Consider the following 26194-nt stretch of genomic DNA (forward strand, 5'->3'; position numbering starts at 1 on the left):
AATGTCCGCAGTGGAAGATTTTTCTTCTATTCCTTTTCTGGTGACAGCTAGATATATCAAGTGAGTCTTCCTAATGAAGACAGTTTCCATACACATTACTTGCCTGCTTAATTTTGCTACACACTAAAATCAACGTGCTGCTATAAAACTGTCAAAAAAAGGCCAAATCTCATGGTAGCAAGCTATTAATGTCATCCATGTAGCCACAGCATTACAGCCTAGGAGCTTCTTTGTTTTTTAATCAAATTTGAAAAGGCAAACTTCTGTACAGCTCCGTTCACATCAGAGAAAGCAAACACATTCTAATTTCCAGTGAAAGTATTTTTATTTTCAATAGAAAAAAAGTTAAGAAAACATGTAGGTTACATTTCCTTAGAAGGATAACCAACTCTTTATATGCTCCATACGTGATAAAATAAGCTGTCATATGACTGAGAATCTGCCAACTTAGACATCTGTTATAATAAAGATCTGTAAGAAAATAATTAGGAAAACCAAAAATTACAGCATTGCTCTGAATCTTTACAGCATTGTACAGCAGCGATCGTTCTGTACTCCAGGAAGGAATACAAAGCAAAATTCTTCAACACCTACACTGCAAAACTGAAATACAGGGCAAGCTCTATGGAAACAGCCTATGTAATACTGGGCTGAAATAACATTCAAAAATACTCTTCTGTTATAACCTTCTGCCAGTACAGGAATGGAGGACTCATGTTTCATTAAGGCCACGAGACAAGATATTGTAAACTGAAGATTTCCACCATGCTCTCTCTCTCTCTCACCAGGACCACTACAACACTAAGAACTAAACATTATGTCAGCAGTCTTGTTGCTATGAAAATCCATGGTGGATTCTTAGCCAAACTCTGTGTGCAACCCCCTCAAAGAGGCTCCTCCGCCTCTGGACACCTCTCCTGCCTGCTCCCGGCTCCTTCTCTGTGAAGGCACTTCTGGATTGCAGAGTTTGTTTTCTTTGGTTGTCATGACGGGCAGGACACTCCACATCTTTCAGCTCCTTACTCGCCTTTGCACTGATCACTGGTCTCACCCTCAGGTTTCTTCTCAGAAAGATCACTGGATTTGGCTGGGCTCTTGTCGCACTGTGTTAGTCGGCTTCTGCTCCTTGCCCCAGGTTGGTACAGCTGCATTGCTGGGCGATCCTGTAATGTTGAATACATTATAATAATGAAATTACAGTATATTTACATATATTAATAGTATAGTATAATGTACACGCACACCATCAATATATTCAATGCAAAACTCTCAAGGTAGACAGGGAGGTGCGATGTGCATAAAGTGGGGGAAGCTACATTTCATATAGCCGTCCGTCCAGGGGGAATGAAAGCGAATGCTTCAGATCTTTCTGAAGGCCAACAAGTGACTGCCTGCACATTCGTATATGGTTGGTTGATATATGTGCCAAGTTTGGCAGTGGTGCATTTTCAGGTGTCTTTTCTATACATTGTGCAGTATAAGACATAATCCAGACTTCAGCATTCTGTATACTTTGTAGTACGTTTACCTATTCCACAATGCTAATAATGTCTGTACTGTCATTAATATGGAGACAGTAGTAGAAATGCATTAACATACATGCTGGGGGTGCATCTCTTTAATTTACCTGTATTCTGAAGCAAATAAAATGTCGTCTCTCATCTATGGCTAGTGTTACTTCAATACAGCAAATATGTTCTAATAGCCAGTAAGGCGCAGTGAGACAGATAATACTATACCATATACCAATGATGTTACATTGCAAAATAATGTAGCAATAGCATAAACACCACCATATTCTCCAGTAACACAGTAGACATTCCATTAACACCTTATATCTTTAATTAAACCCAAATTATAGAATTTTTGCAATAAAAGTGGAAAGCTGAAAAAGTAGCATAACAAATCAAAACATATATTTTTAAACTCATGTTTAAAAGCTGGGAAACAGTACCCATAATCAGGGAAGTATCTACTGCAAGGTAAACAAGGAGTTTGCCTTGGGCATCAGTTTTTGGGAGGAGGGTGAGGGGTCAGCGCCGCCCCCAACTCCCTCTTCCTGCCACTTCACTCCGGTGCACTGACCCCCGCAAACCCGATGCCCTACAGCTGTCAGCTTCCCTTCTCTGCCCTCCTGCCAACTTTGGGAGTTGCAGGGCATCCATAGAGGGATTGGTTTGTCCAAACTCCGCCCCCCCTCCGCTCCTCTGACCCCCACCTCCCTGATTGCTATGTGGCCATAGGTACTGATCACTTCTGTATTCATTAATCATTGACACATAGTAAAACTGTGTTTACTATTTGTCAGTTTGTGAATGAAATGAAAGTTTAAATAAAAACAAAAAACATAGTAAGAGTCCTTTCATACGGGTTTTGCAAAGCGGATCTGCCTGGGGGGGGGGTGTTATGGAATCTGCCTGCTATGCAGAGCAGGCACATACACAGCCTGCTCTCCTCTATGGTGCAGTTGGATGGAAAGGGACCACCTGTTCATTTCCATCAGACTGCTGTCTGATCTATCTGATCCACCAGATGGGGAATAGATCCCCCATCCGTCTGTTTTTGGCAGACAGGTTAAGATGGTGGCAGGTGTCAACAGACAGGAAGAGGTGGGACAAATTTACATGGGGGAAGGCACCCAATTTTAGAGTCTTGCCTAGGGCAGCACAAAACCAAAATACACCACTACCTGTAACCGACATCAATCAGCTGGCTGAGACTAAGGCATATAACTGGTTCTACGCAAAACATCTGTTTATACATTACTGAAGAAATAAAAATTTTAGGGGACTTAACTCACAAGGCATAAGCTCACCTTGTTCCTTATCCGATCTCTCTTGGCGGCATCTTCTTTCTTCTCCTCCCGAGACTGGCGCTCGTTTTTTTCAGTTGCTTGCTGACTTTCACTAGTGTCCTTCCTTGCCCTCTCTCTGACTGCTTCGCGCTCCTTCCTGTAGTCATCCTCTCTTCTCCGGAAACATCTGTCTTTTTCGTAACGATCCCTTTGCTTTCTGCGCTCTTCTTCATACTGGTGCTTCTCCTTCTCCCTCCTTGCACGCCGCTCTTGCTCAAAATCTTTGTCTCTGTAATCCTTTTCTCTGTAATCTTTTACATATTCATTTTCACATCTAAATTTTCAAAAGAAAAATACAATTATGGTTCTGTACAGGATTTTCATCATTTCACATGAATCGCTTTAGGAAAAATTACATTTTGACCCCACCAAAACACATTTGGCCATTCAGTTAACCAAAAGGTAAACTTGACTTGATTTTTACAAAAAAATAAATAGTAACAATTTTCAAACATGTTGTTACAGATTTGAACCGGAGATTCAGTCTTGCGGTTTGGTACTATTTTCCAGCGCACATCAGGGTTCTCATAAAGCCATAGGCAGGACAACTCAGGGGGTCCCCTGGAGCTCAGTGACAGGATGTGCTTCAACAATGCTGTATGTATGTGCATTTGAAAATATGAGACAATACCACTGTAAGAGGAGAACAAATCACACAGATTGCAAATACAGAAACAACTCCACTAAAGTCTGAGTGGAAGAGTAGTAACACTTTTAAGAGCAGGGACCCATCTTCTGACCAGAGAAAAGATTTAGTTCAGCAACCTTCCGGTTATCTGGAAAGAGTAGTTCAGGAATATGATACATAGATAGACAGACTCATGTGAACACCTTACCACACAAACAAAAAGGTAGTCAAAGCTGACTTAGGAGATCCCTTTGAAAAGAAACTAAAGTTCCTAATGTATAAATAACATGTTCTGACATCTGACCAAGCTATTTATGCATATATAGTGCATGTGCTTTTTATTAGGAAGTATATCAAATTGTAACGTATTCAGAAAGAGTTATCAGTCTTTACCTGCAATGAAAAACACCATACCTTTTGGTCTTCTCTGCGTGGTCACCATCCAGTCTCTTTACTGCTGAGCTGCGATCTTCCCGCCCAGTCTCTTTCTCTGTTTTTTTGGCCTTAAATTTCTTCTCAGAATCCTGTTCATCATCTTTTTCAGGTTTCCTAAGCAGCTTTAAAAGCAAGAAACATCTACTTAATACCAAAAATAAACTAGCACTAAAGTCAAGAAAATGGACCACACATACAACAAAACACATGCAAGTAGTAGGAGAGCAAGGACATTCTGAGGATGCTTAAAGTGGTTGTAAAGGCAGAAGGTTTTTTTTATCTTAAGAGAAGTATGGGATTTTTATTTTTATTTTAGATTAATACTTACCTACCTATGTGGATGGAGCATCAAACCAATGCTGCAGCTGTCCCCCACCGACTATGCACTGAGAACCGAGCCACCACAGTTTTCACAGATCCTCGAGAGGAGAGCTGCTATCAGTCAGTGTCTCTCCTCTCTGCTTCTTCACACTCATTGGAGCTATGAGCTGTGGAGGGGCGGGGAGCGGCCATCTCAGCATCTCGCTGAGACTGCCATCAATCAAGGCAGCTGGCGGATACAGATTTGGAAGTTGGAAAGAAGCGCTGCCTCGACTCATGGCAGTGACCTCAGCAGAGAGCGGACTTGAGACCGGGTCACAGGAGTGCAAAACGAATTGCACTCCTGTGACCCTTAGGAGAAGCCCAGCCTAAAAAGCTGAGGCTGGACTTCTCCTTTAATGCATTCTATGCATTAAGATGAAAAAAAAAAAAAAAAAAAAAAACTTGTGTACCCCCCTCAGTCCCCCTAATACTTACCTGAGCCCCCTCCCCATCCAGCAATGGCCAAGAATGCCTTGGTTGTCCAGGACTCTCCCTCCCGATTGGCTGAGACACAGCAGTAGGTCCATTGGCTCCCACTGCTGTCAATCAAACTCAGTCAGCCAATGAGGAGAGAGAGTGGGCGGGGCTCAGGCACGGTCTGAATGGACACAGGGAGCTGCAGCTCGGCTCGGGTGCTCCAATAGCAAACGGCTTGCTGTGGGGGCACTCAACAGGAGGTAGGGGCCTGGAGCTCCAGCCAGGGACCCAAGAAGAGGAGGATCCAGGCTGCCACGTGCAAAACCACCGCACAAAGCAGGCGAGTATAACGTTTCTTATTTTAATAGGAGAAAGAAAAGAAAAAAAAAAAAAAGGGACTTTACAATCACTTTAAAATGTACAACTCCCTCCAGCTTTCATGTTACGTTTTCAGTGGAGAGTAAAAATGCAGTTCAATTGCCCAATTTTACTGCCTTTATGAACAAGTCCTAAATGCAAATATAAATGTTTTTTCTGTTAGGGCCAGTTCACAGCACAAGCAGTCCAGTGCGTTTTTTTGTTTCTGCATTAAAAACAAATGGAAAGTAGGTTATATGGTTTCCAGTGGCGTAGTTCACACCAGTGCGGTCAGTTCCAGAAAAATAAAAGTAGAACATGCTGCATTTTTCCTGCATTGGACTGTACTAGAACGCGGTAAAACGCATCAAAAAGGCACTGGAATACATCAAAAACGCACCGAACCCCAGTACAGTGGGGGGAAAAAAAAAAAAAAAAAAAACGGAACAAAAAGCATCTGGAATGCATCCGGAAACGCATCAAACACACATGCATTCGGAACAGATCTGGATTGCCTTTTTGTGGTGTGGACCAGCCCTTACACAATATTTAAAATTATATGTATTTACAAACAAATGACAGCTTAAAAAGGTATACAATTAATCCAAGAAAACACTGCAATGAAACTTTTTAATGGGGTGGGGGGGGGGGGGGGGGGGGTAGAGCGGTTCTAATTTTTATTCTAGCGTCATCATTGCTCATCTAGCAATCTTGCTCGATAGATCTTTCGACTGCTAGTAGCCTCACCTTTTCAAAGGCCCTAAATCTCAGGCTGCTTAAAAGGAATGCTGATGCTACCTTGCTTCTAATCACCAACTTTCAACTCTGTAAGCCAGCTGCAACACAGGGGATGCACAGCTTAGCTCATCACATCACAAAATCATAGGAGAAGTAACAGCAAGCAAACAAGAAATCCAACGTTAGCTGAATAGAATTAAGAGCTTAGAATTAAATACGTTCCTCTAGGTGCTCTTTAGAAACAAATAGTACTACAAGACCAGAAAATGCCTTTCACTAAATACTCAGTTTTTTCTTTTTAAAGAGTTATTTTGCAATTTAAAAATGTAGTGGCATTGTATAAAGATGACTGTACTGCAGAGAGGTGCCTCCCTTTAAACTCTTGATATAGTTAAAATCATTGTAAAGATAGGTTTCTTACCCTAAATGCATTATCTGCATTAACGTGAAAAACCCTTCTGTGCACAGGATTCCCCCAGCTCCCTCTTATACCTACCTGAGCGCGTCTGCGATCCAGCACTGTGGAGCGGCTCTCCCCTCTCTCTCCTCACTGGACATAGAGGCAGCAGAAGAATGCATTGGCTTCTGTTGCGGTCAATCACAGCCTATAAGGAGAGTGCAGGGGTGGGGCCAAGCCACGCTCTGTGTGTTGGACACGCAGAGCGCGGTTTGGGTTCAAGCCAGCACAAGTGCCTCCATTAGCAAGCAGCAGCTATGGGGGCACTTAGGGGGAGTCAGGAGCTCCCGCAGGGGACCCTAGTAGGGGAGGATCAGGGCTGCTCCGTGCAAAACCATTGAACAGAACAAGTAATTATGACATATTTGTTAATTAAAAAAAAAAATATATATATATAGCGGAGGAGACGTGTGCCCTAGGACAGCGAGGAGGAAGAAGAGCAGCGAGAGCACGGGCTCCAGGGAACAGTCGGGCCTACCAGGGAAAAGTGAGAACCGAGAGGTCAGGGAGACCATCAGAGACGAGTCTAAATGTGTAACTGTGCACAGGCCAGCAGTGTACAGGGATGCTGGGCGCAGGTGCTTTTGCCACATTTAGTTTTGGGTGTTTTTTTTATTTATTTATTTTTTTTTTTTTTAACACCACTCATTTTACAGTGTTTGCACATTTTTGCACGCAGAAAAACGCATGTCAGCTTACGGTGTTTGGGATGCCATTAACAATAAACGGCGCGGCAAATGTGATGTGGTTTTAACACATTTTATAAATGCGTGCACAAAATGCGCAGATGTGAGTGGAGCCTTAGGGATGGTTCCGATGCGAACCCAGAAAGAAGGTGTCACTCCCGCCCAGTCACCTAGCATAGCGCACCTCTCAACACTGCAAACTGTACATATTTACTTAAAAAGTCAGTAAGGATGTATACAGTACCTATAGTATTTTATTCTTATTTTATTTATCACAGTCAGATTAATGAAATATGTCTTATGTTAATAGTGTAAAATATTTTTATAACTTAATTCTGCATAAAACATTTAATAGTGTCATTTCATGGGATAATTTAAGAGGGCATGTTCAGGGAGGGAATTAGGGGCAGTGTAGGGGTGGGGCAACTGGTGGCGAGTAACTCTAATGCCCCATACACACAGTCGGATTTTCCGACGGAAAATGTGTGATAGGACCTTGTTGTCGGAAATTTCGACCGTGTGTAGGCTCCATCACACATTTTCCATCGGATTTTCCGACACACAAAGTTTGAGAGCAGGATATAAAATTTTCCGACAACAAAATCCGTTGTCGGAAATTCCGATCGTGTGTACACAAATCCGACGGACAAAGTGCCACGCATGCTCAGAATAAATAAAGAGATGAAAGCTATTGGCCACTGCCCTGTTTATAGTCCCGACGTACGTGTTTTACGTCACCGCGTTCAGAACGATCGGATTTTCCGACAACTTTGTGTGACCGTGTGTATGCAAGACATACATACACGTCGGAAAAAATCCTAGGATTTTGTTGTCGGAATGTCCGAACAAAGTCCGACCGTGTGTACGGGGCATAAAGGCCTGGCTAGTAGCTCAGGACTTGAAACTTTGAGCCCTGCTTTTACACTGATTAACAGCAACAAAGATTAAACATGTAAATAAAATTCCTGTGGAAGTTTTGGCAATACCTTAATTTTAGGTTCATCTTTTGATCTTTCCAATTCTTTATCTGGCGTTTTTTCATACTTCTTTTGTTTTTCTGCATCTTTCCTTTTCCTTCGCTCATCCTCTTTCCACTTCCTTCTTTCTTCTTCACGTTGTCTTTTTCGCTCTAGCTCTCTTCTCCTCCGCTCTTCACGCTTTTCATCTCTTAGTCTCTGAAAGAATGTGTGCAAAATGGTATTGGAATTGGGTTTTGTAATACTGGGCAACTGTAAGGCATAGGCACCAACTGTCCAAGAACAAAAGAATGGACAGCGCTGACCCTTTTATGCATTTCAATCAGTGCTCACAACATGTGTGTAATGTCATATTAACTGTCGTAAAAACATTCAGAAAAAAAAAAAAAAAAAAGATATAAAGTGTCCTGTGCAATCTACACCAACCCAAATTATTGATAAAAAAAAAAATCCACAAATTTACAAAATTCATCAAATACAATATGTGCAAAGAATAGTAATACAAACTGTAAAGAGTATTAATAAAAAAAATGAAATTATAAATCTCAAATCAATATACACTAACATGCCCTGTGCAATATAAAACGTGAAATTTGTCACATATGAATCTTCTTGCATTCACGTTCACTTTTTTTTTTTGTACGTTATATATTGCACAGGGCACTTTAGTGTATATTGATTTGAAATTTATAATCATTTTCATTTTTAGCAATACTCCAAACATATAGATAATCTGCTGGACTCTGGGGGACCCTGCTACAGGAGGTAGGCAAGTATCTGTGTCTACATACCTGTTAAATAGCAGTAGCATAAAAGGACCTGCAAACCTAAAGTCACTGTTTACTATAGGTCTGCTTTAACAGCATACAGACATTTGTGAAGAGCGAGCCATGTCATGTTGCATTCTCACCACTTTATTGAACCCTGTAATGGTGCACTACTGGGCTGAAATTACATACAATGCATGTGGTTGTGGCAGGGCGCCATTGAACTCAATGGACAAAATTGACAGGCAGTGTTGTTTGTCAAACAGTGCAGCCAAATTTAAAGATGCTGTGGCCATGAAGCACTTCAGGTGTACAGCCCTGTCTTTGTTAGGATTCAGGTGGGCAGCAAAAGCGCAGCACTTCCACCTGTTTATACCCCCCACTTGCTCATGCAAAACTGCCCTAAGGCCAAAATTAACATTTTCCATATCAGAAGACCTTAATATTACGTTATCCCCTCAACAACTACAGAGCCTACAACAACAATTTACCTTTAAGTGGTCTTCTTATATTAAAGTGGTTCTAAAGGCTCAAGGTTTTTTTACTTTGACGCATTCTATGCATGAAGGTGAAAAACCTTGTGTGCAGCAGCCCCCCAAATACTTACTTGGCCCCATCTCGATCCAGCGATGTGCAGGAATGCCTTGGCTCTTTGGGGTCTCTGCCTCTTCATTGGCTGAGACAGTGTGAATGGACATGCAGAGCTGAAGCCCAGGATCACGCCTGTTCAAGTGCCCCCATTGCAAACTGCTTTCTCTGGGGGCAGGAGGGAGGGGCCAGGAGCACCGGCGAGGGACCCAAGAAGGAGGAGGATCTGGGCTGCTCTGTGCAAAACCACTACACAGAGCAGGCAAGTATGACATTTTTTATTTTGTTTGTTTAAAATAACAAACAAGGAGACTTTAATATTACTTGAATTATTTGGGCATGCTGATTCCCACTAACTTAAGACAGATTTTTTAAATTAAATTTCCGACCATTGGCTAAAGATTAGAGCAGATCTACAAAACTAAAGCAAAGCAGCCCTTACATGTCTCGCACAAAATAGGGTCTTAAAAATATTTTTATCACGGCTCCTTTTTTTGTTAAATTACAAACTCTATTGGTGTCTTTACCATAGAGTTTTCTAAAAGATCTAAGGACCCAATTTCTGCACTACTTTTGGGGAGGAAATGGGGCCAAAATCAGCAGAGTGATTCTAACTCTTCCCAAATCAAGGGGTAGCATTGGGTTTCCAGACCCTAATAAAAATTATGCCGCTGCCCATTTGAGAAGAGTGATTGATTGGTGCCCCCAGAAGACAACTAAACAATGGCTAGAACAGGCAGCAATCCCTTCCCCATTGGAAGGTATCTCAGTGTATCCTTCCTCCTCTATGAGCAGCCATATTAAGACCCAACCACTCGTTAGGGCCACCTTTCATAATGTTAAATTGATTTTCAAAACAACCTCTCTTTCACATCATTCTAGTCCTCTTCTGCAGATTCTCAATTCTAATTTATTACCACATAGTTCTACTGACTCACAATTCTGAAATCTCTATGCCAAAGGGATATTTTGACTATGCCATCTTTCATTGGTAAACAAACCTATGTCCATTGCAAGTATATAAGCCACGCTTTGTTCAGACTTGGATTTTTTTCTGTTGTTTTCAAATAGGTTCCTGCTGGCGAGTCCTTCCACTGGAATATCAAAATGTTCGGTCTCTAACATAATTTGAGAGGATTTTCAATAAAAGCAGTGCCGATTAGACCAGCCCTATCGCAATCCTATTCCTTGCCAATAGCTGGAGACCATCAACGTGACCCGGACTTCTTGACAAAATGGAAACTTGATTTGAATTTTATGTTCTCCTCCACCCAAAATGCTAAAATTTAAATGTTTTGCTCAAACTTTTACTGGCAAAACACATATCAAGAAAATGGTTATAAAATACTTAACAGGTGGTATAAAAAGCCACAGGTTTTACATGAGATCAACCCTCGTGTCCACCCCTATGCTGGCGCTCTCAAAAGGCAGAAGGCTCCCTTCTACACATCTTCTGGGACTATCCAATGATTAACACTTTTTGGTCAGAAGTCTTCTATTAAAAAAATCTTACCAGATGGTCCCTTGTAGACTCGTCATCCACATATTTCTTACAAGATAAGCATTTATCTATTAACTGTTATAAAAATTCACTTTTAAAACATCTTCTGAATGCTGCAAAAGCGTGTATATCAGCCCTTTGTAAACAAATTACTCCACCCTAGAGCTGCACGATTCTGGATAAAATGAGAATCACAATTTTTTTGCTTAGAATAAAGATCACGATTCTTGGTGTAACATCATCACACCTTGGAAGACCTATTAGCGCTGGAAGTGACTGTGTTTTTAGTCTCCAAGTGGTTAAACTGAACTCATTTACAGACCGAAGTTCTTGAATCAAGTTTTTTTAATGAATAATCGTGCAGCTCTACTCCACCCACATTCGAACATTGGCATAAATGGGGTATCTGACAGTCAACTTATGAAACAGTTAACCGCGTTCGTTAAGAATAAGCCTCAGAAACATTGTGAGATTTGGGTGCACTGGCGGTTATATCTGAACTCTCAGTGAGTAGGCCTTTTAAAGGCCCTCCCTCATTTTGTTCCCATTCTTCCCGCTACTTTCCAGCCAGTAAACTCCCCAGCATGTTATCCTATGTGTCCATGCACACATAGGCTGTTATCAGTGTTTGACAGTGGCGTTTTCTGGCTGAAAAAAACCCCAGAGCTAGTGGGTTTCAAGGGGAGTTTTTTAGCTGTAAAAACACTCTAATGCTAATAAAAGCTGAAAAATGCAGCTATTCAGCACTTATCAGTGTTTTTCAGCAATAAGCTTTTGTGGGAGTATAGTTTTTTTTAAAAAAAAAAAAAAAAAAAAAAAAAAAAAAAAAAAAAAACACACACACACACACACACACACACACACACACACACACGGTACAGTAAAAAAAAAGACAAAAAAAAATTCATTCTACAGCTAACGCTACTGGCTTTTATATAAAGTCCAGTATGCATGAGGCCTTATTGTCTTGATTCAATGGGAGCTGAACAAAATATCTGATTGCTGTAAGATGTATATTTACCCTGTATCTGGTCAGATTTAAAAATATTTATAAAAAAAGAAATCACATCCTAAAAGGAGGTACAAATATGAACAAAACCATATCAGTGAAAAAGGGGTAAACAAAACAAAGAACAAAAAAAATAAACACATACCTGTCTATTTTTTAAAAAGCTTAAGAGGGGAGTAGTCTTCTTGGCTGAAAGGTAAAAGGTAAATTTTTTTTAGAGGCTTAATAAAAATACAGTGACTCCATATCAAGACATTTATGATCATCAGGGGGACATGAAAAGCAGCTAAAAACTGAAAAAATACATTCAGATGTCTGTCAGCGAAATGGTATTCCACAAAAAGAGATCAATGTTGCATGAATTACCTTCAGTAATCTGAGAACTCAGACATATATTGACGTGTGAGGCAACATATCTGGCACATTCTGGTTACGAGTCCTTTCATCACGTCCAGGTCACAGATTGGACTGACCAACCATTTTCATTGCATGGATACTTTAACATTTCATGAGTGCAGAAAAAAATTGCACCAAAGCAAAAACATTAAGGGCGCACACTCAATGTAGGATGTGGAAACGTTGACAAAAAAACTTAGTGGCTGAAGCCATGCAAAAAAAAAGACAGAACATGGGCAGACAAGAACTCTGGGTATAGACCTCCACACTAGCATATTACTCTTTATTTTTATTTTTTAAAATGTAGACAACTGGAGTTTTAGATGCCCAATGTCCACCACAATCAAGAAATCAATGGTTGCTAAAGTTTTTTCATTTTCAATTATTTTTATAGTATACAACGTCGACAATAGCCGTTATATCGATAGACAGTCGTTGGCTATATACCAGGGTATTAGTCTTTGCAACAATTAAGGATACATACTGACAAACATACTGAATTACCATTTACCTTATGAACATATAAGGCGTGATTCAGAAAGAAAAGTTTAAAAGGAAAATCTGCAATAAACAATATGTATACATCATGACTCTTGTCGCCTCCCATCCTTCTAAAGGAAACAGGGCGTGGGAGTAGACCATCTAAAAATGCTATGTTAGATCTTATAGGCTCACCTGTTACTCAGAAGTCAACATGTGTGGGATAGCATGTAGAAAGGAAAGTATTACGCTAAATTATGAGGAACCCGTGATACCGGTGTGAGGTACTGGCCAGTCTGAACTCTCCACCAGTTGTGGACACCCCAGTGGACCTGAGTGCCCACAAAGGTCAATATAGTAGCACAGGTAGAGAGAATACGATTAAAAGGAGAAGAGGAATTAGAAAGTGGAAAGTGCACCCTATCCCAGGGAGGGGAAAAGAAAGGGGGGGAGGGTTGGAGGCAGACATTCCATTGCATAGCTGTCTCAGAGTATTTGACAGGTATTTAATCCAGGAGTCCCAAGTCTTCTTGAATGGGACAAGTTTATCATTTAGAATCACCAATAGGCTCTCATGTACCATTATCCAAGATAGTTTGGATCTCAATAAGTTAAAGGGAACCGTGGAAGATTTCCATGATCTGGCTATGGAGAACCTGGCTGCTACAAATATAAAGGCTATAAGTCTCTTTGTATGTCTCGTCGTTCCCTCTATCGGGCGCCCCAACAGTGCCTGCAGTGGTGATTTAATGAGGTTCACTTGAGTCAGTGAGTATGTGAAATTATAGGTGCGGATCCAGAACTGCCTGACTTTTGGGCATGTCCACCAAACATGGAACATTGTTCCATTCATAAACGGTTACTAAAGTTTTAATGATAAACATGTAATACTCAAATGCTCTATGCAGTGGTATCACCCAGAGCGGCCCCGATCCTCATCTTCTCAGGTCCTCCGGCGGCCCTTCTGGCTCCTCCTCTTCGAGACACACAGTGTCTGCACGCTCCCCAGTTGTGTGTCTACGGAGCCGCGCTCCATAGACTTAGACAGCAAGACTTCGCCCCGCCCCCCACTTCCTCCTCACTGCATTTGATTGACAGCAGGAGGATTATTACTGTGTTTGCTTGGATGCAACATACTCCTAGTAAAATCATAATTCATTGATGGCCTTTGCTTATAGGTCTAATCCAAAACACAAATGAATACACAGAGAAATGTTTTTTACCTATCATTTCTTTAGTCCTTGCCTCTATTTCTTCCAGCAAAGTTTCTGGGGTAGAAGTCAGCTTCTCTTCATCCAAATTGTATGACTCTAAAAACTTTTTGTATTCTGGATCTTGTAAATAAAATAAGAAAATAGATAAATACATTAAAAAGTATGATTTTCAACTCTCATTACACCTTAGTATGAATACTTGACCTTTAGGTTTATAAATAAAATAGAATTGTGCAAACTAAACATGGTATCTGCAGCCAGCAACTACCCTCCTACACAAACGCAATATATTCAGGAATAATTTTCACTCTAGGAGATCATATGTAATTAAATGAAAAAAAAAAAATGGCCCAGCGTTGGGGGAAGGAGGAGAGGGGACAAGGCAAGTTCTCCCAGGAGTGGGGATGGGTACCTGTCAAAAAAACAGGTACCCGCTTCCCTTCTCCCCTCCGAAAGGTGCCAAATGTGGCAGCGGGGGTGGGGGGGCAAACAAGTAGAGCTTAGCCTTTTGGGTGGAGCTCTGCTTTAAGTTGATGAAAACCCTATTTCTAAAAATCTGTCCTGCCTAACCTATATGAAAAAAACATCTGTATAGTTACCCATTTTTAATCTGCTCTGTTCCATTCACGTGATACTTCAGCATTGTGTAAGGGAGCACTCAACAACCACTCTGAATTCCACGAGCCGACACGTCACCCATAGCCCTGCAGTTGTTGGCGCTCCCTCCTCCCCCCTGCAGCAGCTGCTCACTGACACATGGGAGCTGGAGCTGCAGAACCACATCACCTGACCAACGTGGATTTAAAATAGGTACGTACTCAGATCATTTAAATACAGGGTAGGCAAGATAGGTAGGAGAGAGGGAACATATTTAATCCACTTTGGTCAGGTGATGTGGTTCTGCAGCTCCGGCTCCCATGTTTCAGGGAGCAGCAGCTGCAGGGGGGAGCGCCGATAACTGCTGGGCTATGGGTGACGTCACAAGTGACATAATAGATAGATAGTTAGGCTTTTCATCCACTTTAACTATAGAGATTTGTAGATCAATGACTAGAGGGCCCTCATTGGCATAGTGCAATTACTTCCTCTCTCAAAAACTATTCAGACACCACAGAGTACATTGTTTTCAATGAGTTGGCCGACCCATACACCAGAGCAGTAAAGCACAACCACAAGGCACTGCAAAGATACAGAGCCTCCATGTGTATTGATTAAGCATTGCTTCCCACACTTACACATATTGTACCATACATATACAAAGTGTTTGTGATGCATTTAGCAAGAACTTAAAACAAACCTTCACCCTCTTCATCCACTTTTCACTTTACAGTTTTAAATTACTGCTACTATTACATTTCGGCCTTTTTTTTTTATTGGTGAGAGAAAAAAAAAATTGGTTTCTGTGCTGATCCACTATAACCAAGCACATTCATACCTTCCTCTATAGTGCCAGTCTTGGAATCCTTTTTCTTATTTTTCTTTTTAGCCACTTTTTGAAAAGGTGCAAACTCCACAACTGCTGTATATTCCTGACCTGTAACAGAAAAAATCCAATATGTAACCCTAGTAGAAGACACAACATTATAAGCACATGATGTTAAAAAACAAAACAAATGATCTTACCTCTATGATCAATGAACACGTAGCCATCAAAACGATCTCTAAACAACATGATGTCCTCTTGACTTTTAAAATTAATGTATGCCCTTGAGTACATATGAGGAAATAAGCTGTAAACAGAGCAAACATTTTTCAGTTACAGGAGACATTTTAATTATCCAAATGCTGCTGTGACAATAATGCATAATCACAACAATCTTTTGAGTGAGGGGGGGGGGGGGGGGGTTATATCCCCCCCCTCATCTGTGTCTCTGTCCTTGTCCCAGTGAGAATAACTTTGACTAGAGTTGAATGGCTAGAGCTGAATGCTAGCCAACTACATTAAGGTGTCTGATACGGTATTAAAGAGGTTGTAAACCTCCGGGGTAAAAAAAACCTGCAAGACAAAAAGGCACAATGAGCTAATATGCACTGCACACTAGCTTATTATGAAATACTTAACGTAGAACGATGCCCTGCAGTGCCGCCCGCTCCCACGGCTGACATCTTTCACCGGAGTTACTTCCGGGTGCGCAGGCTCCGGCGCTGTGATTGGCCGGAGCCGTGATACCATCACTACCCGCACACGCACGCAGGAGCCGCCGGTCACGGCACGGGCCCTGAAAAAAATGGCACCAGCGGCTTGTTTGTTTAGTGCGCCGATGTCGGCAGCAGCATATATAGTGAATATCTCCTAAACTGTGTAAACAAGTTTAGGAGATATTTACAGTATCTACAGGTAAGCCTTGTTATAGGCTTACCTGTAGGTACAAGTGGCGTAACAGAGTTTACAACCACTTTAACAGCCTTTAACGTTTTGCTATGCAACGAATGAAAGGAAGAACTTAAAGGGCTAAGCTCCCCTTTCACATAAACTAGCTCATGCAGACAAGGGACTCCAGTAGTTTTAAATGCAGCGAGTCATTTGTAAAAAAAAAAAAAAAATGCCATACCTGTAGGTTTTTTCTGTCACCCATGAAGCCTGTTCAAAATACTGTCAATGTTAACATTCTCATGTCCTGACTTGTTTCCAGGACATGATGAGCTCAACAATGCTGGGATAAGAGAGTAAGGGTGCGCAGCTTTTGAAAAAGTGCGCTCGGTCATGTGACGGTGGGGGCAATTGCCCAAGGTCTGTTGTGTCCTGAAAATAAGCCAGAACGTAGAAACTTAAACATTGGGAGTATTTCAGCCAGGCTTTAGTGGTATCAGTAAAGGCCTACAGGTATGGCATTTGCATTAAGTAAATATTTTTACAAACAGAACAGTGCATTTTAAACTATCGAGGCCCCTTGTTTGCATGGGCCAGTTTATAGTTAAAAAAAAATAAATAAAAATAGCCTTTAAGCAAATTCATCATCATAACACAGGCATCAGTCTTTTCAGAAAGGTAGGTTGGCAGCAGTGGCTTACATGGTCTCACGACAGGTAAATGTTGGATGCAGCAACGTTTTTTTTTTTTTTCACTGGCCACTTCGAATACTGAAGGGATGTGATAAATGATCATCAGCTGATCAGTTCAAATTATAAATAACTTTTAAATCTAACGCAAGGTTAAAAAGGTAAAGAATGTACATCAGGCTTCAGCATATGGTGATAAGCTGTGCAAGCTGCTAAGGCATAGGCTCCTGCTGTGAGTAGAATTAAACGATTATAGGGACAGAGGCGCCCACAGTCCTTAAGACTCCAGCCATACAAGCTGTGATAAATGTGTGGAAATTGTCCATATTTTAGGACTCCCTTTTATTTGCACTTTGTTCAAGTAAACACAAACTTTTAAGTTTAACAAAAATGAGGGTGAAACATTCTGGGACTCATTTATCCAACTTACTGAGGGAAGAATGAACTCTGTACACAATGCAATAACGTAAAGTACATTTTCTGGCAGAAGGTCTGTTTTAAATAAGGTCATTGGTTATAATAATAAATATATATATATATATATATATATATATATATATATATATATACACATACATACAGTCCACATCTAACGGTGTAGAAAATAGAAATAGTCCATAGGTGCTCTTATGTGAACAAAATCCGTGCTTGAAATAGTACTCTCTGTCCCACAAGAAAGGAATTGTGCACCTCTTACCAAAAGAAACGGATCCCAGGTAAAAGGGATCTCACACGCTCGATTACAATTGGGAATCAGCTGAGATGTTCCACTTCAAAACGCAGGTAAGGACGCTCCCTCTTAGTTCCCAGACTATGCCTCTTTTGGGGAAACGCATCGGATGAGGCTGTATTCTCTGAAGTCACCATGCACCAGCCTGCAGAACAAGCTCCGCGGCTGTGTTTGTTTTATCTGCCTTCTTACGTCTACTTTGTTGTAAGTGCAAAATTATATTTTAAATAATTGTCAGTTTTTACCTACTACACTATGAAGTTTCTCCCTTCTTGAAATCTCTCTGTGCCGGTGAGCACTTGCAGCAGGATGATCAGTGGAATCAGGATTCTATGATACTTTCTGTGTAATGTAAAGTAGTGAGTGTACAGCTTGTATAACAGTCTAAATTTGCTGTCCCCTCAAAATAATTCACACAGTCATTATTGCCTAAACCGCTGGCAACAAAAGTGAGTACACCACTAAGTGAAAATGTCCAAAATGGGCCCAATTAGCCACTTTCCCTCCCGATGTCATGTGACTTGTTAGTGTTACAAGGTCTCAGGTGTGAATGGGGAACAGGTGTGTTAAATTTGGTGTTATCGCTCTCACTCTCTCATACTGGTCACTGAAAGTTCAACATGGCACCTCATGGCAAAGAAATCTCTGAGGATCTAAAAAAAAAAAAAAAAAAGAATTGTTGCTGTAAATAAAGATGGCCTAGGCTATAGGCCATCAGGACAGGTTCCATTTAGAACGGGCCTCGCCATGGTCGACCAAAGAAGTTGAGTGCACGTGCTCATCGTCATATCCAGAGGTTGTCTTTGAGAAATAGATGTATAGGTGCTGCCGAGTTGAAGGGGTGAAGGGTCAGCCTGTCAGTGCTCAAACCATACGCCACACACTGCATCAAATTGGTCTGCATGGCTGTCATCCCAGAAGGAAGCCTCTTCTAAACATGATGCACAAGAAAGGCTGCAAACAGTTTGCTGAAGACAAGCAGACTAAGGATATGGATTGCTGGAACCATGTCCTGTGTTCTGATGAGACCAAGATAAACTTATTTGGTTCAGATGGTGTCAAGCATGTGTGGCGTTAACCAGGTGAGGAGTACAAAGTGTGTCTTGCCTACAGTCAAGCATGGTGGTGGGAGTGTCATGGTCTGGGGCTGCATGAGTGCTGCCGGCACTGGGAAGCTACAGTTCATTGAGGGAACCATGAATGCCAATATGTATTGTGACATACTGAAGCAGATGATCATCCCCCTCCCTTCGGAGACTGGGCCGCGGGTCAGTATAGCAACTTGATAACGACCCCAAACACACCTCCAAGACGAACACTGCCTTGCTAAAGAAGTTTGAGGGTAAAGGTGATGGACTGGCCAGCATATCTCCAGACCTAAACCATATTAAGCAACTTGGAGCATCCTCAAATGGATAGTGGAGGAGTGCAAGGTCTCTAACATCCACCAGCTCAGTCATGTCCTCATGGAGGAGTGGAAGAGGACTCCAGTGGCAACCTGTGAAGCTCTGGAGAACTCCATGCCCAAGAGGGTTAAGGCAGTGCTGGAAAATAATGGTGGCCACACAAAATATTTACACTTTGGGTCCAATTTTGACCGAAGCGCCATGCAAAGAGATTCTACGCATATGTACCAACCCAAGCGTAAGGCGAGAGGTTTGAAGATTAGAATCTCTCATTGCATCAATTGCAAAACACAAAGCCGCTGGCAGCTCAGCTAAATCCTGTGCCTGCTGTTCAGGGAAAACCTTGAGCACCTGTTTCAAATGGTCTCTCAAGGATTGACATACCCCGATTGCCGCCACTGCAGGTTGAGCCACTGAACCTACCAAGGAGAAAATGTTTTTAACAGGAATTCCAATTTTTTATTTTTTTATTCCAATTTTTATTGCTTAGGGATCCACCCTAAGCATTTGCGCATTGTCAACCGGACAAGTCAAACTTTTATTCACAGAGGATATAGCAGCATCAATTGCTGGTATACTCCACATCATAGTAAATTTTTCCTCCATAGGATAAAGTGTTGAAAACTTTTTAGGGGGGATAAAATGCTTATCTGGGTGATCCCACACAGAATACATAAGCTTTTCCAGCAATGAATGGACAGGAAAGACACGCAAAGCTTGAGGAGGCTTTAGTGAACCCAAACATGAAGCTCCATCCCCACTTGATCCCTCGGAAGAGGCGTCATCCGTCTCTTCACGGTCCCCTGAGGGGGATTCATCTTCCCTCTCCCACTGTTCCTGTTTGAGGATCCTGGGTGGTAGAAGGGTACCTAATGCGTTTTCTTCCACTCTGTGAAGATGCGATTAAAGCCGCTAACCTTTCCTCCAATCCAATCATGGCGGAGGAGAAAACCTCCTCAGTTATACAGACAGGGGCTAAAATGTCGGAAGCAATTGCAGCCCCTGACGACCCCGATTGCTCACTCTGACCAGCCTCCCTAGGCCTTTCAAGGGGGATAGCGTTGCAGAGGGAGGGTCCTTAGGGCCACCCCTTTGTGCCCTTGTTTTTTTGCAGCAATTGTACCACCCCCTCTGGTCATAGTGCTGAGCACAAACGCACAGGTACTACCAAAAAAAATGCACCCACAGTCCAGCAACTGCCGCTGCTATTAATGCTCAGCCTGATGCTAAGTAAACGCGCCCTGGGAATACCTGTGTCACCAACACTCACATGCCTCCCATCTGCTCTGTGTCCCTCCTTCAGCTGTATGCACCTAAAAAAAAAAAAAAAGAAGGTGCACCTTATAGCTTACACAGCCCACGTTGTGGACGCTGAATCACGCCGATGCCACACTAAGCCCTTCCTCCGACCTCCCACCGCGCGCCCCCCCCCCCCCCCCCCCATATAAAAAAAAAAAAAAAAAAAAAAGTGTTTTCCCGCACGAGTGGGTCTCTGATCCGACCGGATTGCATGTGGATTGGGGGGGGGGCTGGGGTGGAGGAGAGCTGCTGGACGGAGAACTGCCGTAATAGCGGTGGCAGCTGGAGCGGCGCGGCATACCACCGACTGGCCCATGCTCCTTCTGCCTCCTGGAGAGAAGAGGTACCTCTGTCCAGGTGGGGGACATTCAAAAGAATACACCCTCCCCTTCTCACGTCTTACCTGGGGCATGGGCTGGAGGAAGCGTGCAGCTTGTATTGACACAGAGCGAGACTGACAAGCATGGAACAGGTACGTGCTCTTGACAGCCCCCAATGGTGACTTTAGGCATGACAACATTTACTTAAAGGAGAAAACCCACAAGAATTAGAAAAATTCCTTAGGAATCTCCCTTACCTTATCCAGCTGCAGGGTTCTGTGGTAAACTAGACAGACCCAATCTTCATCACTCACGGTAGGCTCCGTTAAAAAACCTTCAGGGTCCGGAGCCCCTTTTTAATCGGGGGTTCCACACCCTTGGACGTGTAAAGCACCCTGCCAGGAAATTTGGCTGAAAAAACCAAAAGCACTGGATCCCGGGGTCCAGCTCTCCAAAAAGAGAAGCATTACAGGCAAAACCTTGTTTCTTCCACCACGAGGCCCGGGTACCATTCAATTCGGCCTGAAAAGACACTTTGAATGGATCCAGTTGCATGGCTTGCACCAGAAAGATTTCTCCAGTGGAGCTCAGCACAGCACATCTTTACTCGTGACCAACACCTAAGACACTGGCGAAAAAACTGAGGTACTCCCGGTAAGGGGAGGGGTTATATGGAGAATTGAACTTCCTGTCTAGGGTGTGCCAGTGTCCATCACCTGAAGGTGCCATGTAACCCATACAGTAATTACTGTGGCTCTGTCCCGTGATGTGTATAGATGTGTGTGTGTGTGTATATATATATATATATATATATATATATATATATATATATATATATATATATATATATATATATATGTATATATATATATATATATATACATATATATACACACACACACACACTTTGTGTTAGAATGATGGCACCCATTAATCCGTACAGACATTTAAGTTTAAAATGAATTTGATTGTTTTAACAAGTAAATAGTTTATAAGACCCCTTTCACACTGGGGTGGCGGGTCCGTTAGCGGTAAAGTTTTACTGTCGTTTTACCAGAGCTTTTCGCCCGATAGAGGGGCGCTCCTACACCATCCCAAAGAGGCTGCTTGTATTCAGCGCTCCCACACTGTATACAGCACTCCTACACCGTCCCAAAGATGCTGCTTGCAGGACTTTTTTTCCCGTCCCGCAAAACGCACCGCCCCAGTGTAACAGCACTTGGGCTTTCACACTGGGGTGGCATGAGAGGCAGTTTTCAGGCGCCTCAGTGTGAAAGGGGTCTCAATGTTTTTAGACACTTTTTTTTACTAATACAAATTCTTATACAATGTATTACCTGGAGTCATTTGCAAAAAACTCAAAATAATCGTGGTCTGGCAGAGGCTGCAGATGCTCTTCCAGTTGCTCTTTGGTAAGACTTGGCGGCAGGCGACGAATTACTACCTGCAAAATAAAAAAAAAAAAATCCTGTTGATGAAATGAACAATAAGCCTTCAAAACAGATGGAAAGACTGGGGCTTGCTAGGACTGGAGAGATCACTTATCAGTTCACAATTACAGTTGCGCCCGCAAGTTTACATACCCTGGCAGAATTTATGATCCTGATCAAAAGTTAACATACCCTGGTGATTTTGGCCTGATAAAATGAACACAAGTTGACACAAAGGGGTTAGAATGGCTATTAAAAGGTAACCATCCAACATGACAATGATCCGTAACACAAGGACAAGTTGACCTGTCATTGGCTACATCAGAATAAAGTGAAGTTTCTGGAGTGGCCATCTCAGTCTCCTGACCTCAATATCATTGAGCCACTCTGGGGAGATCTCAAAACGTGCAGTTCATGTAAGACAGCCCAAGAATTTACAGGAACTGGAGGCTTTTTGATAAGGGGGCAATACACGGTATTAAGAACTGGGGTATGTATATTTTTGATCAGGGTCATTTGGGTAGTTTGTTGTCATTATGATTAAAAAGAGTAAACACGATTGATTGATAATAAATGGCTTCAGCCAAACACTAACCATGAGTAAAAAAAAGAGAAGTTTTTGTGTTATCATTCATATTCTCTGAAAAATGGCTAAGAAATCTAATTCTGCCAGGGTATGTAAACTTATGAGCACAACTGTATGACATTGGCATTTACTGCTCTGTAATTAAACAAGCCACACATTCCATTAGAGATATCCAATAAGGTAATGATTATTACAAATAAAAAGCTAACAAAGTCCAAACAGCTTGGACATGAAACAATAGACACCATTCCTTTAGAGCTCATTTACACTAAATGTACAGTAGCATTTCTGTGTTGTGGTGCAATTCAATATGCACCAAGGTAACACATCTGCATTGTAGTGTGCCAGAACACACGGTGGTGTATTGCATTACAAAAAGGGTCATGTCTGTTCATTCAGTTCAATGGGTTGCCCTAATGCAACACACAACATAATACGCGTTAACGGATCGCAAAGACATAATTGAACCTTTGGGGTTCTATAAAAACGCATCAGAAAGGATGCCCAGCTGGCTCCTTTACATCGCCCTATACCAGGCCTCTTCACACCCCAGCAAAAATTGGCCACATACCTTTTTTATCTAAGCCAAGCGAGCCATTGCCGTGCCTGGAAGACTCCGCCTGTTGCTTTCCAGGGGGTGAAAACAAGAATGACCGCTCCGATGATTGATGAGCAGATGTCCAGTATATTGAAGGATTTGCGTGCAAAATATTTGAAAATCTGGGAACCGTGGATAAGTTACTCCTTCCCGTCCCTGCCGCCGACTAGTTATGGTCAGCCGTGGTTCTCTCCTTCTCTTCATCCCTGTTATGAAGGCTGTCAGAGAAGACTTCTGTACTCCAGGGTACAGAGTAATATAGCCTATTACATATGCCTATTTTTTAAGCCTGGTCATCTATGGTCCTGGTAAAGTTTACTGTTATTGTAAGTATTAAGAAACTGTTTATCCTATATAAATTTTAGGATTATATTTATAAAATTGTTGCCAATTAAAAACTGTGTTTACTCCTGTACAGGGTATAGAATTGTAATTTAACCCTTCATGTTCATGAAGAAACATTACAAAATGTGAAACATGTTGAACACAGTTCTGTTCTAGTGTGAGCCCCCCCTACAATTACAGCCTTGTGTTTACTAGAAGTATTCTGATGATGCTCTGTACTATGCTGAATAATTAATGAGAGTACTTTGGGGGCTCTCTACCTATATGCGGGAGGGTGGGTATACTCACATACTAGTCCAGGCTCTTATGGATATCTAGTTTTAATGGATTTTTCTAAATAAAATATATCTAAATATATTTATGTTTCTTTATTGTAGATATGGTGCCCATTAAGTCCCATTGTCTTGTGATTGCGATTTCTCCTCTGTGTCCACCAAAAGTGGACAGTGCCGCCAATCAGTGCTGCCTCATCAGTGCACATCAGTGAAGGAGAAAATATTACCTGTTTGCAAAAGGTTATAACTGTAAAAATGTTTTGGTTTCTCGGTCTTTCTTTGTTTAGCAAAAAATAAAAAACACAGTGGTGATTACATACCACGAAAAAAGCTCCATTTATGTGGGGAAAAGCTCAAACTCAACTCAAAGCTGAAAATTGGCCTGAGCAGGAAGGGGGTAAAAGTGCCCAGTAGGCAAGTGGTTAAAAAATAATTGATGTATAATATAATATAATTTTATATAGAATTGTATTATAGTCGACTTTTGAATATACCCGATATATCGGTGTATCTCTAATAAACTCACCTGCCTGCTCGCGGTCTTTTTTAGGCCCCTTTCACAAGGATGTCACCCATGAAATCATTTTTTGCAAATAAAAAACGGATTCAGTTTACATCAGTTAACATCCGTCTTCCATTTAGCTCTGTTTAGTTTACATTTATTTTTTTACCCGATTCCGTTTTCTGTTCCTTTTACAAAAAACAGACCTGCGTGAAAGCAGGCAAAAAAAAAAAAATTAAATATGTATGTAAACAGACAGCATCTGTTTACATCTGTTCGCCTATAGGAATGCATTGCTGTCAGTTTTTCATCCATCAACAGACAGATAGAATGCCTGTGTGAAAGGGGCCTTAGAATATATACTGAGCTGTTTAAAGTGGTTGTAAACCCATACATATACCCATTGAAGTGACTGGCCTCAGGTGATACACAGAGATGAAAAACAAATCCTCCTACATAAGTTGTATCTGTTTATCTGCAGTCTTCTCTACAGCAAAAGTGCAGAATTTTTAAAACGTGACTGACTGTCAGAAAAAAAAGGGGGGGGGGGGGGGCGGAGACACACTGCAGAGCTCAGTGAGGAGAAATCTGAGAGCTGATTGGAGGGAAGGGACACACCCCCCTCCACACAGGAACAGAGCTGAGGCTGTCAATCAGCTGGAGATCCCTCCCCTGTCACCATTTTTCTCTTGGCATCAGGAAAAATTTGTCAGAAATGACTTGTGCTGATAGTAGAGGAATGGAGCAGCACACAGAACTGACACTTTGTGCTCTTAATTAAGACAAGTAAACACTATAGAGGGATAGGCTTTGTTTAGATTTCATGTCTGAGGTTTACAACCACTTTAATGCTGCTCAATATTAATTTTGAACCTGGGAAGGTCTGCAAGTGCCTAAACATATGGGAAACATTGGCTCCAACTGCTCATTAAATATCTATTTTTTAGACGTGCAGTCAGGGGGTGGAAAACCAGACAGTTGAAGTGCTCCCTAGCCGCCCACCTGGAATGTAAAATAACAGCTAGACAGGGCTGCTCACATGCCGCACAGCACTTTAAAGCGGGGAGCGGAAAACGACAAGAGAAAAGGGGATGTATCCCTTCAGTGTAGATCTAACAGCATGGACATTGGGGAGCCATGACAACACAATGTGTGTCAGCATAGTTGCTCATCCTTCCAACCAGAGGTCACATGTGTCAACGCAGAGGTACAATTGGGAGAAGGTTGTCACTTCATGACAGGAAGTGCCTGAACTAGAAGATTTGTGGCAGGATCACCATGGATGAGAATGACACTGAGGAGATTTTAGGGAGAGGAATGACACATAATGAGAAGCTCAGTATCAGCAGGTCCATGTTATGGGAAAAGGACTGGCAGCTGGGCCCAGTCTTCCCTAATCCTGTATATGGCCCATCCCCCCTCCTGTCACATCACTGGCCGCTCATGTCATTTCCCCCATGTGACTGACAAGGCCTGAGCCTCCTCCTCACCTTGCTCATGACTTCCTTCTTCTCCTTCACCCTCTCGGGCTTATCCCCATCCTCCAGCCCAGAGAGCTCCCCTCTCCTCTCCTTAGGCTTAGTGTTCTCCTTGTCTTCCTTCATGGTTCGCTGAGGTGGGGGAGGCAGACACAGATACTCGATGGGCCAAACTAAACTGACTCCAGCCGACTACTTCTCCCCAGCAATCATCAGCCCGCTGTTTCATCAGATTAGGAGACCCGTCAGAATGTGTAACGGAAGTGACGTTCCGACGCCGCCATCTTGCTACACCCCACACTCGTCTGCAGTAAGGATACAGTGAGAAGGGGGCGAGCGGACATCTTGTTACACCCAC

General features: G+C 42.1%; 1 protein-coding gene across 2 annotated transcripts; it reads right to left on the reverse strand.

The window, feature by feature from the left end:
• Positions 1-306: 306 nt before the first annotated feature.
• Positions 307-26115, reverse strand: UPF3B (UPF3B regulator of nonsense mediated mRNA decay). 2 transcript variants are annotated; one of them, XM_073599335.1, is made up of 10 exons: positions 25849-26115; positions 21960-22066; positions 15491-15597; positions 15303-15401; positions 13877-13987; positions 11923-11966; positions 7922-8110; positions 3897-4039; positions 2801-3128; positions 307-1163 (listed from the first exon to the last, which is right to left on the reverse strand). In XM_073599335.1, exons 1-10 carry the CDS (start codon positions 25960-25962, stop codon positions 1020-1022), a joined length of 1386 nt encoding a protein of 461 aa, XP_073455436.1. In that variant the 5' UTR covers positions 25963-26115; the 3' UTR covers positions 307-1019. The 2 variants fall into 2 exon arrangements, with proteins under 2 accessions (XP_073455436.1, XP_073455437.1); XM_073599336.1 differs by having other exon boundaries at positions 2816-3128; positions 25849-26114.
• Positions 26116-26194: the final 79 nt, after the last annotated feature.

This window comes from Aquarana catesbeiana, linkage group LG09 (genome assembly GCF_042186555.1).
Source record: "Aquarana catesbeiana isolate 2022-GZ linkage group LG09, ASM4218655v1, whole genome shotgun sequence".
Classification (NCBI taxonomy): Eukaryota; Metazoa; Chordata; class Amphibia; order Anura; family Ranidae; genus Aquarana; species Aquarana catesbeiana.

Bases quoted from the DNA above. Each gene is read 5' to 3' on its own strand.
- UPF3B (XM_073599335.1), bottom strand. From the start codon at position 25,962: ATGAAGGAAGACAAGGAGAACACTAAGCCTAAGGAGAGGAGAGGGGAG. The intron at 15,402-15,490 runs GTAAGATCATTT...TTTCTGTTACAG, and splicing joins CGTGTTCATTGATCATAGAG to GTCAGGAATATACAGCAGTT. The intron at 13,988-15,302 runs GTATGAATGTGC...TTTATTTACAAG, and splicing joins GACTGGCACTATAGAGGAAG to ATCCAGAATACAAAAAGTTT.